The sequence below is a fragment of the Mastacembelus armatus genome, chromosome 17 (assembly GCF_900324485.2).
Source record: "Mastacembelus armatus chromosome 17, fMasArm1.2, whole genome shotgun sequence".
Taxonomy (NCBI): Eukaryota; Metazoa; Chordata; class Actinopteri; order Synbranchiformes; family Mastacembelidae; genus Mastacembelus; species Mastacembelus armatus.
In genome coordinates this window covers 19,524,382-19,542,372 of record NC_046649.1, presented here as the reverse complement: position 1 = coordinate 19,542,372, position 17,991 = coordinate 19,524,382, and the positions used below count along the sequence as shown (strand labels likewise).

The following is a 17,991-nucleotide window of genomic DNA, read 5'->3' as shown; positions in this document are numbered from 1 at the left end:
CTGCTTTGTGCACAGTTAAATTGCTTGTGGGGCACATTTCAGTGTGAATATTTAATCTGCTGCAGAGAAATGAGTCAAAGGTAAAAATATATATATATTAAGTCATTTTGATTGCAGGGTAAAAGAAGGCTAGACATACTGTGGGTGTGGTGGTCCACATCATTTCACAGTTGTTCATCTTAACCTAGATCTGAACACAGCAGAACATACACAGCTCCCATCCAGTGCTGGTTTCAGACGCTTCTCTTCTCCTCTGTAACAAATGGTGTTAGCAGTTATATTTAGGGAGGCTGATAGCAGCTTGGCAGGCTGTAACTCAGGCTGAGTCATTGTGTTTCTCACCTTTCCTCCAAACACAAGGAACAGACAGGCCATCAGTGAGTTGGGGACCATAACCTTGAGTGAATTATAGTCGACAAAAAAAGCATTTTGGCTTCACCAAAAGTTGTAGATGTTGGTTTTGATCTCTGCTGTGCAGCCGAGTTAAATATGAAGTAGGATTTTGGAGTCACTTTTGAACCACTGGGATTTCTGCTAACATGGGAAAAGAGGACGCACATTAATCCCTTATTGTCCCCCGTTCAGTAAATGGTGTTAGAAATGAAAGTTAGATGTATTTGTGACCTGCTGTTGCATCTTGTCAAGAAGGGTCAGATTCAGAACTTATTGCAGCAACTGCTGTATCAAAACAGTTCTCCAGAGCTTAATTGATTACAATAACTTCAAATGAATAATGCTTTTTTTTGCCTAGTCACAATTATTACCTGGGTGCACATACTGAAACTCATGCGATGTAGAATACAGACACTAGTGTTGAAAAAATGTTAAAACCGTCAAATGAAATTTCATGGTGTACCGATCCTTGCACACAATATTTATTGTGGAGCTGAAAACTCTGCAGACCTGACCGTGTAAACCTGCAACAAGCAGAAGTCTCTTGTAAGGTTTTTTTTTTTCTTTTCTTTGCAACTTGCAATGCTTTTAACTTTTCCAATTCGAAAGCACATCGGTACAGAGCTGTGCCTGGTCAAGCTTGCAGTATCCCTTTGCGTTCTCCATCAAAGTGCTCTATTTCAGGAGATACACAGGTTTTGGAAGCTGCATGAACAAACCCTCCTGAGTATTTTTTCCATAAAGCAGAGTTAGCAGCATGTATTTGAGGATGGTGGAAGCACATGGAGCAGTTAGTGCTTTGGCTTGAGGTGAAGTGTGCTTGTTAGAGGAAGATAAGAGGAAGTGGAGGACTGAGGAGGCTGATAGGGGCTGGCACTCCCAGCTCTCTGGGCCTGCGTCTTGCTTGCAAACAGTCATGATTAAATGATGACTTCAGCAATAAGGACAGGGACCTGCCTGCACAGCTTGTTTCTCTCCAAGGCGAGCCTTCATCAAGAGCCGCAACGTTAGAGATTCTTATTCCTCATGCAACCACATCATGGTCTGAATAGCTCCAGTCTCTCATCCACTATTGACATTAGGAAAAGAACAACACTTAAATTTCAGGATTTGAAACTAAAATTCAAATACTGCTCTGCAGATATGTACACCAACCTAAAATTATTTTCTTCATTGTCATCACAAATTTTTCATTTATGTAGATCTTTTCAAGAATAATAAAACACCACTTCTCCCAGCACAATTGACTAATAATAAATGTCTGAATGCTGGCACACAGTTTCTACAGTCCTTATGTATTTATCTAATACAGTAACACAGAAAATGCAATAAATAATGTGTCATAAAATCAGAGTAATAATTCATCTAAAATAAAAGACCTGTATCACTGATTTCATTGGAATATGAAGTGGTAGTCTTTTGGGATTTGAGGTAAAAGTGGGAGGATGATTTTATCTAAATGTATCTATATCACCGTAGGTATGACCAACCAGGGTTGGCTGACATGGAACAATGTTTTTTATTTACATATTTGGCAAGTTGTATTTGTTTTTGGGTAAATTATCTGATCTTTATGGTATTTCCACACTTCAGAGCGTGATCATGGTTTAATAGCAATAAAAGTTGGCACGGACTCCAGTTTATTCAGACGCAATGTTTTTGTTTTTTTTTTTGTTTTTTTTTGTTTTTTTACATGTACTCGCAATTATATCCTCCCCTGTCAAGAGTCCAGAACTTTGTACACCCACCATTCACCCCTGTAATAGTCCCACAGACAAAAACCCACTGATGTGGACCACCATCTGGGCTAAGAACAAGTCCAGGTAATGACTCTCTAGATTACTGTGGGCCTCTGCTGCCACCTGATCTCAGGGTTCGTTAGCTCTTGTGTTCTGTGGTAGCTTGCTGAGCTGTTGGGACTTGATAATAACACAGTATTTCAAATCTTACTTCCCTCCTTTATTCGCTCCCCTCCCACTATTTTCAAGCCACAAAGACAGCATGTGTGCCGAGACGAAGGCCCCTCCCTCTCATTACCAATCTATTGTGAACTGTTTGACACACAGAAGGGGAGCAATAGAAACTAGCGTGGGGGTGAAGGCAACCTCATTATCAGCCAGCTGGACAGGCCTGTTGTTCACTTGTACCTCAGTCATCCCCAGTCCTCCTCCAACCCTCATCCCATCCCGGCTCCTGTCACAGACGAGAAAAACTCTGTGTTGTCTGGTACCCAGTTACACAGTCACAGAAGGTTTGTGTTCATCTGTGACCTGTTACCTCAATGGGCACGGAATGAAAACCCAGAAACCAACTCGACTCCTGCTGATTATGAATGGTACCCTAAATGAACCTGGCCAGGGATGTTTATTTTACTGCAGTGACTTTCTGTTTTTAAATAGCTAAACCTTTGTATTGTATTGCTCACATACTGTGGGCAAATAACATGCAATTCATTTGAATTAAGTTGCATGAACAGCAGAACAAGGGATAACAATACCATAATTGTTCTATGATATTGAATGGAAATGGTTTCCTTCCTGTGTGGTGCAGTGGTTTCCACTGTCACCTCACAGCAAAAAGCTTCTGGGTTGAAATCCTGTTCAAACTTGGGGCCTTTCTGAGTGGAGTTTGCATCTTCTCCCTGTGTTTTCACTGGGCACTCCAGCTTCCTCCCACAGTGCAAAGACAATAACACCGCAGTAGATCTCTATAACTAATGGTTTTTGATCAAATAGGGTGGTGGCCAATACGTATGAAGACTTTTATCAAACAAACTTCCCCTTTGCTAAGTTTGAGTAGCTGCTGAAGTCAAATTTTGAGCTGGACACTTCTTGATCACATATATCATCATTTTTAAGTCACAAGCCAAACAGAACAAGCAAGCGAAGATGCTACTGTTGCTAATGATACATTGATGCAAAATGCGGCTGTGCAAAAATAGAGAAGGCAGAAAATCAATCAAAATGTAATCAATGCTGAGACAGCTGAGAAATGTGTAGCAGAGGCAGCAAAAGCAGACAGTCCAGTAGCCGCCTACAGTCACTCAGACTGATCAAATATAAATCTTTTGTTCACGTTTGAGTGACTGTGGGGCTCTAACACTGACTGTCAGTAAACACAGTGTTGGTCTCTGTGTTTTCATGGGATTTGTTGACAGTAACAAAGAGAAAAAGAGTGAACAGGACAATAAAGTAACGCCCACTGTATCTGTAAGTCTCCTTTGAAAGAGAATCCTCAATCTCAGTTAATCTCAGTACCAACCGGTTCATAACAGGTTATATAAAAAAGAAACGATCCCTGTCCTTCACATGTCTGAGATATTTGTTATGGCAGGAACAGCATGGGAAATGTAGTATTTTGCCTGGGGGCTTCACAAAAGTGTTTTTCTCCATCTCATCCTCACATCATGACATGTGTGGAGTGACATTAGCCTTTTCTGCCCCCTCTACATGTCTCTCTCTCCCATATCTCTGCACATTACACACCCCTGGCACGCTGCCACTCCGTCTTCCCAGAATACTCTGCAGACCTGCTGAGGAGTTTGAAGGCAGATGACATGGCAGCTCTACCCTCCTACTGGCCTGACTGAACCACAGTGTCATTTATAGCTGTTAGTGTTGCTCCACAAACAGGTCGACTCCTGTGACACACTACTTTTTTTTAATAGCTTCCACTTTGCTTCACTCGTGTGAACTGTTGTTGAGAGTGCAGGCTTCAGATGACCCCCAGATGGAGCATTACAGTGAATATCTTTCAGGTGTTTTGGCCTCTTTTTGTCACCCATGTCTCCTGCGGGAAGGCTTTTGCTGAGACTGCATGCACTTTTAAAGCTCCAGCCTGCAGTTCATTTCAACAGCTACACATATTTTCACTTGGGATCTGCCCACTGCAGTCTCCTGGCTTCACCACGGACCATGTGATAACTGTGATAAGCCAATTTCTCAAAATGTCAAATTATTACTTGATTAAAAAAACATTTTCTAGGAAATGTTCTGTGCAACTGATTCATTCAGTCGGCTACATTTTGGTCTGCACTTTGTATTAAACATTTAGGGAATACACTGACTAATTTACTTGTATGACTTAGACTTTTTACCCTGAAGAGACATGGTTTGCAAAAGCCTCCTGAACACCTTTACATCAGAAATAGTGAGTTTCATTCATTTCTAGTCTGATTTTAAAAAATCAAGTTGAATTTTTTAAAAATCTATTTAATGTGAGTTTCTGAGACACTGTTCACACTGACATTGTAGGAAAGCTTGTCCATACAATACAGAACGAGGATTTATCACAAAGATAATAAATGCTGTTTACTGGCATTTGTATCTGTGCTGCAAATCTGTTCAAAGTGTACTTGTTCGGTTCATTGTTCCCGATCGTCTCCTCGTGTCCCTTTTATAACAGAAATATCAATCACCACTTCTCCTTCCTGGCCTCCAGCAGCCAGGGACCTGTCTCCCTGTTAGCCTCCACCACCACCTCCCACAGGGGGAGGTTGCCAGTTTTGCACTTGTCAACCCACCACATGAGCGAAAGGGTCTAAATCAGGCCCATAGTACCCTGCTGTTTATCACTGCTGCATGCAGTCTGCCAGTCTGCTCATTTACCACAGCCACATTTCTAGAGCTGCCACAGCCTAAAGGTCAAGTTTTATGGGACAAGATTTTACATAAAGTAAAAAAAATGATTAATAACAACACCAAAATATATATTGGTGATTAATGATCAAAACTTGAGCTGATTGGCTGAGACAACAGCCCATAGTCATGTGTTTGAGGTCTGATTGCATAAGGCCAGAAGGCCATTGATGACAGAAGACATCTCACAAAACATCTGAATTGTGATCAAGTGATAAACTGTTACAAATTGTTGTTTGTGGAAATTGTTCGAGGGATGCCACTGTCAGCTCTGTCTTCTTATTATGTCCTACCTATTTATAGCAATGAGTCTAGGTTTTATAATAGAAATAGAAACAACTTGTACAATGCAGCACAGACTACAAATTTCAAAATGATCATATGTCTGAATAAAACACTTCTCTAAAACTGTTTTATCAAAAATGTAAACATGAAGGGAGGCTACATAACAGAACTGTTGTCAGTTTTATTTATTAGTATCTAATAAGGTGGCAAATCAGTGAATATTTGCCAGTGGGTGTCAGACCAGGATTTCACAGGTGGAAGCCAATCAGCTGAAGGCACCTGGTGAGAAAAGGAAAACAAGAATTAACAACATTACCATTTACCTTGCTGAGCAGATTCTAAAAGGATTTTTTTTTCATGCTGGTTGTTGCTCTAAAGAGCATGAAATGTGTAAAATGTTCCTTTCGTACATTACATCAATTTCTCCATTCTCTGTGTTAGAGAAGCTCCCTCTCCTCATCTCAAGTCTTTCTATTACCTGGTCAGATTTTTTGATTCTTGTGGCTCAGACCACCCGTTACCATGGCAGCCAGTGATGGACACCCCAGCCAGGCGACGGGTCATTAATTACTGTGAGAAGGTTTCCCTGGGTTTACTGGTGTTCACAGGGCAACCGAGCAATGTAGAGTCTGACTGCGAGCCAGAAGAAACAGTTAATTATTACAAGAGCTAAGTTTAAAAGCATCTGTATTTAATTAATGCAGGTTTTTGAAAACATACTGCACAGTGTCACAGTTCATCTGTCATCCAGTGAGAGTTGAATAAGACTGTTAGGAGAATAAGCATTAATGATGAGGAAAGTACATAATAGTGAGAAGTGCAAATGTTAGCTCTGCTTGGAGAGTCAAGATAAAACTGAGTGGTTTCAATATACTACAAAAGAAGACTAAACATGCTTCTGATTTACATATTAAAAAACATGTATTTTGCCTGACTTTGTTCTAATCTTTGCTTGTTTCTTGTAAAAACTGGATACGTCTATGTCTTCAGACCTGCAGAAACATCACTGGTGACAAAATATATGTAACGTGATGAGGGGTTGCACATAGACAATGCTTCACTGGTTACAGATGCTGATGCTGTAATATAAATATGCATCTTATTCTATTGCTTTATGCACTGGGAGACACTCTCTAAGAGCTCCAGCTAATATAAATCTGACCAGTCCGCATGTTTGATGGGACCCTGAGGCGGAGCTGATTGTAATTATACGTTTCAGAGAAGCTAAAGCTGCCAATGGGAGCGCTCACTGAAGTATAGCCTCTGGTCTCTCTCCTGCCCCCTTCTTACTGTGGGATCAGCCAAGTCAGCACTTTATATGTGAGGTATTCAAGATCCATTTTGCCAGACTCATGCCTCACTAATCACAAGCCTGATCTTATGTTACCTTATGAAACCAGACTCACTATAGAGAAACATATTGTGTAGCTCCAACATACATTTATTTATGTTTGCTAAATTGTGCAGCCCTTTACTGTCTGATTCTGTTCTGTACAGGAAATGTGTAGAAAACTCCATTGGAATTTCTTATTTCACCTAAAATTTGCCTCAACCCTGTGTGTTTGCTTTGTGCCAGTTGGCAGTGTGGAGTCGTGTTTTCTGCACCCAGGATGCCAGGCTGTCGGGATGTTTAGGGAGATTTGTAAAGCATGAGTGAAAGCGGAGTGACACGCCCTATAAAAGCTCTATTGTCCTGCTCTTTAATGCATGTCGGGTCTCAGACTGAGGTCAGGGCTAGTTTAGAGAAGCGGAGCAGTATGGGAGTGACCCTCTGCTGCTCGCACGCGACCTCCTGCAGGCACACACATACACGGGCAGGCATGTTGTGCTCAATCTGCCATACGAGAGGATAAATAACCTGTGCATGTCAGCATAGGTCGCTAAAGATACGAGTCCTGTGAGAATGACTGTTTTCTTAATTTATAGGCTGCTATAGAACCTGCAGGTCTCAACTGGGCAACCAAAAATAGAAGCATTGTTAATTCTCAGCTTTTATTGCTGAAGATTTATTGCCGAAGCAATAACAAGGTGAATAGCATATTATGCAATGATAACTGATTATCAAAATATCTTGAAAAGTTATGACTCAATTTGTATGAAATATGGGTGACAGACCATGTTTAGTTCAATAACCAGTTAATTAGATTTTTGCAATGATATGGATCAGTGATTTCCTGGATTGGATGATTATCGCATAGGCAGGAAGAAGGACCTGACATCTGGAGCTTTTGTTTTTAGTCGGGAGTAAAGGTTGTGCATGTTATACAGCATAACATATCTATTTTTTCGACATTTAGAGTTTGAGAAAAATAAAAACAGTGTGCTTAAAGTCCTATGCATACATAGACACAAGAAAGTGAAATGAAAGAACAAAAAATATACAAAAAAAAAAAGAATAAAGACCAACATTAGTTTTCATTGGGAGTCATGTTTGTGGCAAATAAACACTTATTTTAGCTCTGTTTTGGTCTCCACCAAGGCCTGAGGGAACCACATGGACCACATGGGTAGTTAATTCTTTGAAAACTTGTGAAATATAAGCCTGATTTGCATTATGGAGTCATTTGATTTGTTTTGTGCAGCGTTTATGTATACATAAACATACCAACACGCATCAGTTTTTAAATACCTTTTAAGTTTTATTTGTTTGTATTCAGTCCCATCCCTGGCATCCTCTCTGAAGTTCGATTTCAAGAGAGCAGAGCTTAGATTCATCAGTGGTGGAAAGCAATCTCTGGACAGCTGCTGATGCAGATGTTGAAGATGCAGGGGCGATAAAGAGACCAGAGTCTATTTACAAGATGCTCACATCCACTGGGGATGGCCTGACATTGGAACGACCTTAGACAGTGCTGCATCTAGCCTGTCTCACCGCCAAACATATGCACTCACCATCAGTAAAATATAAACCCACAAACACCTGGTGCACACATATGCAGCAGTATACACTGACTGATGACTGCAGATATACACGCGTGTGCACCCAGACACACGTGCACATCACCTGACCAGCGCACTCTACTGGATTACTAATTCGCTTAGCTTTGATTGGTTTAGAGCCATTTCAGATATCGCTGCTGTAGCTGTTTGCAGCGGCTTCACGGTAGCCAACGTGGAGATGTGCACCATTTTCAACGGCAAATTGAGTTTAACTGGGTTGCATGGTTCATATTTGGCTGCTGGAGTATATCCAGATCCAGTATATTTTAGACTACTGCAGGTGCTGCAAGAAAAGATTGATCATCCTTTTAAAAATAACGCAGTGTCATAAATCTCACTGTAGCAGGAGGTAAAAAAGAATGTGTTCTTGGATAGAGAAAAATTCAATTACATCATTAAAAGAGAACATCTTACACATATATGCATTCAATCAAGTGTGTGTGCAGTATTAATTAATTTATTGGAATGGATTACAGTCCAGATTGAGTGCTCATTCATCCAGATCTCACTAATATAATCTGCCTCTAAACATTTCATAGACACTTATCTGTCTGAGCTCTCCCGCTGGGTGAGCGTTATTTATTCTGTTGTGCTGGAGACTTAGCCTCCTCCATCAGGGCTGAGAAGGGGTTTATCTGCATCCAGCGGCTGTCGCAGCTTCTTTTGTGCTCCACTCTCCCACCAACCCCTCCAGTCCGCCCCCTTTCACTGGTCACACCACACTTCCTGTTAAATCCCATTACCAGAGCCAGGCGCAGCTCTGCGCTCTATGTTACAGTCTTTGAGCACAGTCATATAGAGTACAGATACTGCTGAAAATACACTTGCTGTGTTCCCATTATTACTCACCTTCCACCCTTAAAATATGTTTTCCTCCCTTCATTGAGATGTTTTTGGTGATGTCAGTGTGAGGTGTCATCCAGTTCGTGCCCAAAAATTCTTCAGTGTCTTATGCAAACAGGCGTGTCAGAGTATATATTAGTCTCCTTTTCCCTTGTGAACGCACCAGTTTTTCCAAGATTATGCAGTGAGAATGAAGCAGCGGCACAGTAGAGTAGAGCTTCACTGAGTAAAAGCTGAGACGGGGAACAACAGATAGATGTTCCCAGCCAGACTGGAACATGTGACATTTTTGTAAATAAAATTCTATTTTGGTTTGAATGCGGCAAAATCTTTGCCAATGAATGCCTACACTTACTGTAACTCATATCCTTTCCTAAACCTTGTCCTATTTCTAACCTTCAAATTAAATTCAAAGCTTAAATTGACCTCTACCTTAATTAAATCCTAATTCTCATCTTAACCTTCAGCCATATTCTGCACCCTAAGGCAGGCCTTTAAAGATGCTTTCAGTTAAATTAATGACCTAAATTTGGTCGGAAGTCCAGCTGGTTTGCAGAGTGATAGAACAGCACACTCACATTAGCCACGCCCTACATTTCTGATGTCCTTAATGGGTGATGTGCCAGAATAAGGAGGAAGAGGAAGGAAAGAAAGGGGGTGGGAATACAGGAGGACAGGGGTAAGATTGTGTAGTAAATAGATGAAGGAGTCAGTGAGGGCCCACAGCGCCTGGTTTATTTGGTCCCTGCAGGATAACAACTGTGTAGCTACAATCTGTAATCCTGCAGTCTGGTAGATTCCCAAGGGAGTAAAACCAGCTGCACCAGTACTGCAGCCAGCTCCGATACCAACTGGAGCTGCCTGCCAGGCTGCGTGACTGCATGACTGGCTGACACTAACCCATGTTAGCAGCCTCGTGAGAGCAGGGCATTGAGATGATGCTAAAGAGGGATGAGTGTGTCTGTGCCTGTGTGTAGAAAAAAAATACTGCAGTTACCAAGCACTGAATGAAAAGTGGCATGTAGTTCATTGCAGTGAGCATAGGTTTTGTTATATTATTAAATAAGTAATAATAAATAAATAAACGAATGAAGAAATAATTAAAATATTCTTGTTAATAGTATGATATGGGTCATAATATCTGGCAACCCATCAACATCAAGCTCTGTTCTGCTACATATGGGAAAGTTGCATAGTGTACTCGAATCTCCAGCCAGAACTGCTGATGGTTAAAACCTCATTGTGGGTAATGTAGTATCCAAGTTCTTACCAGAAGGAAGAAGCATGTAGTTAAAAAGCCAATGTCTTATTCTGTTCCATCAGTGCTGATTCTTTTTTTGCACTGTTCATCATTCAACACTGTTTTAAGGATAAAGGCCAAGGAAGGAAAAAACAGAAATGGAATTGACACATGTGATGTTTGCATCTGGAGAAATACACCATCTCTTATAAGGATCCAATCTGAAGTTAAGGCTTTATTAGTTTCTCCTGTTGCACTGTTTCTGTGGCCTCGCTTTATGAGATGCTAATGTTATTGATTCTGTACATAGTGATCGGCATGTGAGTGGATTATGCTACTAAAACTTACGGTGTATCACTTCGATACTGTATCTTTGCATTTAAACACTATGACTCCCACAGCACTACTCACAGTTGGACTGCCTCCTTTCAGCAACTGAACATGTAATGACCTGAAAATATCTGTTACTGGTCGCATGGATCATGCTGCCTACAACTGAAATTTTGCTGTAGCTGATGCTTAAAGGGCAAAATAGGACTGTTTATGATACAATTGTGTTCCAGTGCTGTCTGAACAGAGACTGTGAAGGCCATTGCAGCTTTTAGTGTTTGGAGCAGTTTACAGATCAACCACCAGGCCGACGGTGTGGGTCACTGTGTTTTGAAAAGGACATGGTAGGTAACAGCAGTGTTACCAATATGGAGCCTGTATGTTACAGAATTTTGGCCAATGAAGTGAATGTGACATCAGTTTATTCAGAAACTAAACATGTTTGTCTTAGTCAAGAAAAATATGCTATTTCTTTGTGTTTTGAAACACACTGAATCAATTACTGTTAGTTACAGCAGTAATATCAGAGAAATACCAACCAAATACATACAGAGATTTTTAATGAATGTTAACCAGCATTTAAAAGTCCTTTTCTCTCTGATCACCTGATTGTTTTCTCTGAGCCTCAGTTTGACTCTTGTATTTAGGAAATCAGAGATCCCTGACTGTGGCGCTGTGGAGCTCGGAGGAGCTTTGCATGAAATGATGTTTAATCCGCGGTCGCCCTGGAGAGATTAGCTCTGTCACTAGGTTTGAGAATTAAACCACAACTGGTGTTGGAGATACAGCAACAGACACCGAGCTGAGGCTGGTCTGGGTGTGGATTCACATATTTGATGTAGCTGATAAATAAATAACTGAACCATAAATTACAATGTGCCGTGGTCAAATTCAAACAATGATAGACTGACGTCAGGTATGTTACCACAATGTATACGATAGTAATGTATGATCACCTCTGTCATTTTAACAGGTAAGTATTTGAAACAAATTGAAACAATCTGTTAGCTTCTATTTCAAAAGAAAACCAGACGGTTTGAGCAGTGACTGGACTGAACATGGCTAACATATCATGTACTTGATGGCAGTCAAGGGTTGTCCACTTGCTCTTCTTGAGTGCATCAGTTCAGAGGTTAAGTTTGGATCAGGCGCAGACACTTGAGCAGAAGCTGTGAAGGCAACTAGAGGCCAGACAGGAACTTGAAGCTCTTTGTGTCTGAGTGTTTTCCACAGAAACATGCAGATAAAAGACAGATCAGAAACTATTGCTCGTGAAACGCACTTGATCAAAGAACTGTGCACTCAAAGCAAAATAAGGCTGTCTTCAGCCTGTCTAAATTAGACTTTATGTGAACTCTACATTTAATTAATGCTACAGAAAACTTAACATCAGAAAATTCAAGGTGAACAATGTTTAGCACATTGTCCAGTTTACATCACACACACAATATTAGAGGTAAAAAATGTCTTTCTGGAACTGCTGCCTACTGCTCAGTAATGTTTGCCTTTTCTATGGGGCTGCCCCTTTGCTGTCGCAGAGCCAGCGACTGAGTCAAAGTCGGTTCCTGCTCTGGGCAAAACAGGTTCACCCTCATACTTTCCACCCATCTGGCCATGAATGATTCACACTGTCCTACGGGTTCTATTGTGACTGGCAACAGAACCTGTACAGTGAAGTGTTTGCTTCATACCTAGTAAAAATAAAAGCGAAACACAAGGAGGCCATTGTATTGTTAAACAGCAGCAGCCGAAACAATGATGAATAATATTTTATATATATACATATATATGTATATATATATATATATATATATATATATATATACAGAGAGAGTGAGAGAGAGAGAACTACGAAGAGGAAAAAGAAAAGTTGATAATCTCCTTTGCTGTGTTTGTTTTATATAAAACAAAATATTTTAGTGGTGGACTTTAAAGTCCCAGTTTAAGTCCTTTCATATTCACTCCTTCAGGTTAATAAGATGTTTAGATGCACGTTCTTCTTGTGTAAAGTGCTACCAGGATTAAACTGTGATCGGTGGATTGTCCTGTTTGAAGTCTAAAAAAGCAGGACTACATTAAAATATGAATGTGACTCTGAGATTGTAAATTTAATATCAGGTTGTGCTTCCTAGAAAGGAGCCTGGCTGTGGCATAACTGATCATCAGAATCTTTAAATAACTCTGATGGGGCAGCACTTGAAAGCTCTGCACGCTGCAATTACAGAGGGGGGATTTCTTCCTCCCTCTCTCTCTCTCTTCTTTTCCTCTCATCATTTCCTATCTTACTCCCTTCCTCTACCTGTTTGTCTATCACGATACTGTAGCTGACGTCTGATAAAAATGAATGATTTTTTTTAATGGGTAGGCTAAGCTGGTGTGCAGCCGGTCGTGTTTTATCCGGGCTTTGCGTGTGATGTCTGGTATTGGCTACAGTGAAGGGTTCCCCCCTGGACAGGCAGATGTTTCCCCTCACAGAATTGTGCAAACGCTGAATCTGAGCTGGGATAAGATGCTTGGCACACTGTGCTCTGGTTGGGATCTAAAGCACCCTGGTTCACCTCACAACACAGGACAGATCCTCTTCAGCATCTGTACACTCACTCTGAACTTTATACTGAGCAGAGTTTACATGGTCACCTGTTGTGTCCATTCATTCTGTAATACTGTAATACAGACAAGGTAACCAGATGTTAGCCTTTACTACAGGCTGTTACCATCACAGTTTCATGAATCAGAGTAGTTTTGTCATATAATCTGCAAACTGCATTAGACTATATATTTCCTTATTAGACACAGAGTCGACCTGACGATGGAAATATTAGACGCTCTCATGGATTAATGTTCCTTTTGGCTTTTTGCAGAGTCTGCTTCAAAGTAGTTGAGTTAGCAATGTACGTGGTAGCCACATTTGTTCCACTGCATTGCTGTTATGAGGCACCATCATTACTATCATAGTCACTTATTGCACATCAATGGCATCTTAAAGCTGCAGAGATCGTTAGTATTGAATTCACAAAGCTGCTTTTATTGCATTTATTGGTTTACTCCCTTTCTATTATGCAACAATAGCAATGACTGTTGGGGGAATAGTTCAAGAGCTTTTAAGTGATTTCGATTATATTTTTCTTTTTGTTTTGGTGCTTTACAGACTGGACAGAGGAGACGAGGAAGCAGAGAAACATTTAAAGACAAGAAATCCACAAGTCAGGTAAAACAACATTCTACAAATACTTTGTCCCTTTTGTCCCAGAATCACAGGTGGCCAATAATTGTCTTGTGTAGCCAAAGCATATGTTATCTAGTTATATAGTTAATTCCCTTGAGCCCATTATTGTTTGAAACACCACAAAGAGCCACACCAATGCAATGAGTGACATGTTCCTTCAGTAGAGTCAACATGGGTGAGTTCATGTTGACTGAAACCCACATATACTGTCCTGCTATTCACTCACTAAATCTGTATTAATCCACTATTGAAACTAGTCCCACGTATCCACACAATTTATTCCTGTTTTGACCTATAGATGAAGAAATGTCACCTGAATCAGCTCTTCTTCGGTTTACTGAGCTTTAAATTGAGTGTTGCCCTATTTATTTATTTTCAGCTTAGGCTCCAATTTTCAAGTTAATTTTTTTTTTTTTTTTGCTACAACATGTAGCTCTCTTTTACTCTCTTCTAAAAGCAAAAGTTGTTGCAGCTCAAATTTTTAATTGTGCTATTTTCGTCCCTATCCCCCTTCTAGGAAGACAGTGCAGACCTCAGGTGCCAGCTCCAGTTCGCCAAAGAGGAGTCCAGCCTGATGAGGAAAAAAATGGCGAAGCTGGGCCGGGAGAAGGATGAACTGGAGCAGGAGCTGCAAAAGTACAAGTCAGTTTACGGAGATGTTGACAGTCCCCTTCCCCTGGGTGAGTGCTCTGGTGGAGGCCCTCACACCACTCGAGAGGCTGAGCTGCGATTACGACTCAAGCTGGTGGAGGAAGAGGCTAACATTTTGGGCAGAAAGATTGTGGAGCTAGAGGTGGAGAACCGCAGCCTGAGGGCGGAAAACGAAGACATCCGGTGTCAGTATGAAAGGGACTGCTTCGGCCGGGAACCGTTCTCCAGCATGCCCTCATCGCCATATGGTGGTGATGCACTGGAGTCGGCCAGTGAGCTACGTCGCCATCTCCAGTTTGTGGAGGAGGAGGCTGAGCTGTTGCGTCGCTCCATTTCAGAGATTGAGGACCACAACAGGCAGCTGACATCTGAACTAAATCGCTTCAAGTTTGGCCCCAGCAGCAGTTCTGGGCTGGTGGGTGAGGAGGCGAGTGAAGGAGGATTGTTTAAACCTGGTAATGGGGGGAATGGTTCCAGCAGTGGGATGATGATGATGGAGGAGCTAAAGTCAGCGAGGATGCAGATCAATGAGCTGAGTGGAAAAGTGATGAAGCTGCAGTATGAAAACCGTGTGCTCATGTCCAACGTCCAGCGCTGCGACCTGGCCGCACACCTCGGCCTGCGCACCGGCAGCCCTCGAGACAGCGATGCAGAGAGTGACACGGGCCGACGAGAAGCAGCTGAGGATGAGGAGACAGGGCGACTTCTTCTTCTTCACCCCAAGAGAGAGGGCCCAATTGGGGGTGAGAGTGACTCTGAAGACCTGTTTGAGAAAACAACAACCACCTCAGGGTTCGGAAGCATCAAACCTTCAGATGGCAGCGAGCTCAGCGTCACTGAACTGGCCAATCGCAGGCGGGAAGAGCGGGAGTCATTCACCAATGTGAAACGAGAGGCAGAAAGGCTGGGGAAGACGGTTGACCGGCTGATCACTGACACTGACAGTTTGATCTTTGAGGGCAGGCTGCTGGTGACAACAGGAGAGAGTTTGGAGGCAGGGACACTGACTGGATCCAAACCAGACACTCAAGTCCTGGACACCATCAACACTCGCATGAAGGCTTTCCGCACTGAGCTACACATCTTCATGGAGAAGTTGGACCATGTTGGGGAGGGGCTGAGAGACAGGACAGATGACCTGTCACCCATGCCAAACCTCACGGAGTCCAGCAGCTTCCTGTCCACAGTCACCTCCATGTCCCGCGACTCTCCCATTGGCACCTTTGGAAGAGACCTTGTGACAGACTTCCAGGTAAGTTTGACGAACAGACTTCCTGTGACCTTTTCTACTGTTTTTAATGTTAGAGAATTTGGTAGATTCAGATGTCAGCCTCTTAGCTGTTAAGGAGAAGTCAATGCTCCAGATTTACCTCAGTACAAACAAGATCTCTCCTGGTTATCCAAGAGATACCCTGTCACAGGAAACACAAGAGAATCACATGCTAGAGTCCATCACTGTTTTAATGCGCAGTAGGCAAAACAAAACTATTTACAAAATTGTCTTTAGCAGTAGGGAGAATCCAGATATATAAATAGCCATGAGTAAAACAAGTGGTGTATTTGTGGTGAAAATTTATTTACGTTTGATTTAAATGGTCCTCTATGTGAGGAGTGCAGTCATTAGTGGGCCATTTCAGGCCAGAATAAACTAAATGAGATCCTAAATCGGCAAAAAATCAGCTCTAATTAAAGGCAGTTGTACTTCCTCAGCAGAGCAAACACCATCCCCAACCACACCTGCAAGTGAAACTTTCATTAAGTTGTAGACAAATAGGGCTTAGAGGATAGATTCAGATTTTTAGTGTATTTTAATACATACCTCTTATGCTCGTACAAATACAAATGTTACCAGAGGATGATGTCCTGTGTAGCATAACAGCTACCAACTTTAGCCTAGCCTAGTCTAAATGTACTGTAAGGATGTATTTTTACACAGATCGAAAAAGGTGGATTAATTTATTAGGTGAGGAGTTCGACTGGGATATTTTGTCTGTCAAATGATAATGCAAGTGTCCAAAAGCAAAGCAAAAACTACCTCAACCTGTCGTTAAAGCGCTGAGTTTTAGAGACTTTTGGGCGGATCCCCCCAGTCCTAGTGTCAGCACAGGGTGACATATCGGGCCCTCCGCTCTACCATGAGCCACCCTGCTCTACCACACTGCCATCACGGCCACTGCCACCCTCCCCTGACCCACTGCCACCACCATCGCTTCCTGCTGCTGCCACATTCACATCTGCATCTCCATGCACATCCTCATAGCCAGCAACCCTGCCTGCCTCCTTCTCCCTGCACTCACTGTCTGCAGCCGCCCTCCTTCCAGTCAGCCAGGCCCAGGGGAGGGTGCCTGGAAGGGTGCGTGCTTAGGAAGGTGCTTGAAAGGTTGCCTGGTGTGAATGGAGTAAGTACTAAAGGAGATTTGGCAGCTTCTTCCATTTGGCACAATTCAAAGGTTTTCTTGACACAGTGAATTGTTGCATGATGAAGTTTGTAAATATTTTTCTCTTCACAGCTCAGCTACACCACGCGATCATTTGTACGATTCATTATGACGCATAAATGGCGTAGCTGTTTGCACAACATATCATCATACACACACACACACACACACACACACACGTGGGGTTGGTTACGAGATTGTGTTGCCAGGGAAACAAACTGTAAAAGTGTGTGCACTGTCTAAAATAACCTCTGTTCAACAAAAAGAGCCTAAACCAGAATTGCATGGTGCTGTGTGACTTGCCTGTGGAAGAACGTTGCTGGCTGCCATCCCGCTTTCTGTCTTTGTTTTATTGCAGCTTAGTGCAAGTCTACATGTCAACATACTGTGTACTCTTCCAGAGCAGGTACATTATCTCTGTGCTGCATGATCAGGCCGACATCTTGATTGTCTAATCAGCCAGACTGTGGTATGAAATAACTCTTCAAAGAGTTCTCACTTTAAGAGCCAGGCCTGCTTTGTAGGGATACAATAGACTGAAGCTGCATCCATACTCATTCTACCCAATGACTTGTTCCTGCTTTGCTCCTGCCTGTAGGACTGCCTGGTTATTCTGGGTGATGCTGGGTGGGTTAGTCAAAGCTAACCACTGTACTAACATCTCACACCTGTTTAAAGCAAGAAGGCCTTTGTCCATTAAGAAAGATTAATAAAGTGTCCGAATCTTAGAGTCTAAAATATATAAGAAAGCAGAGTAAAAATCACTGCAGCTGCAAATACTAGGACATACAGTATAAAATGCAAATATAGGAAATACATTTTAAAAATAGAAGATACAATTAAAGTATGTTAGTGTATGTTCACCAGAGGGAGAAAGAGAGAATTTTAGTTTGCAATTGCAGGATTTTTAAGTGGAAATTATCTTATAAAAAGTGGAAACATTTTCTTGCAATAATGAAATCTAGATCGTAATAATAATTTCACATTTCATAGTTGAGACAGTTTTGA

The 17,991-nt window shown here is 41.8% G+C and overlaps 1 protein-coding gene across 3 annotated transcripts in view; it reads left to right on the top strand.

Moving 5' to 3' along the window:
- Positions 1 to 17,991, top strand: part of mtcl1 (microtubule crosslinking factor 1) — a 49,425-nt gene that overhangs the window by 9,203 nt on the left and 22,231 nt on the right. For all 3 annotated transcript variants that reach the window (XM_026314583.1, XM_026314582.1, XM_026314584.1), the window contains exons 4-5: positions 13,817 to 13,876; positions 14,412 to 15,797. In XM_026314583.1, the coding sequence (XP_026170368.1) occupies positions 13,817 to 13,876; positions 14,412 to 15,797 (1,446 nt within the window). The remainder of the gene's footprint in view (positions 1 to 13,816; positions 13,877 to 14,411; positions 15,798 to 17,991) is intronic.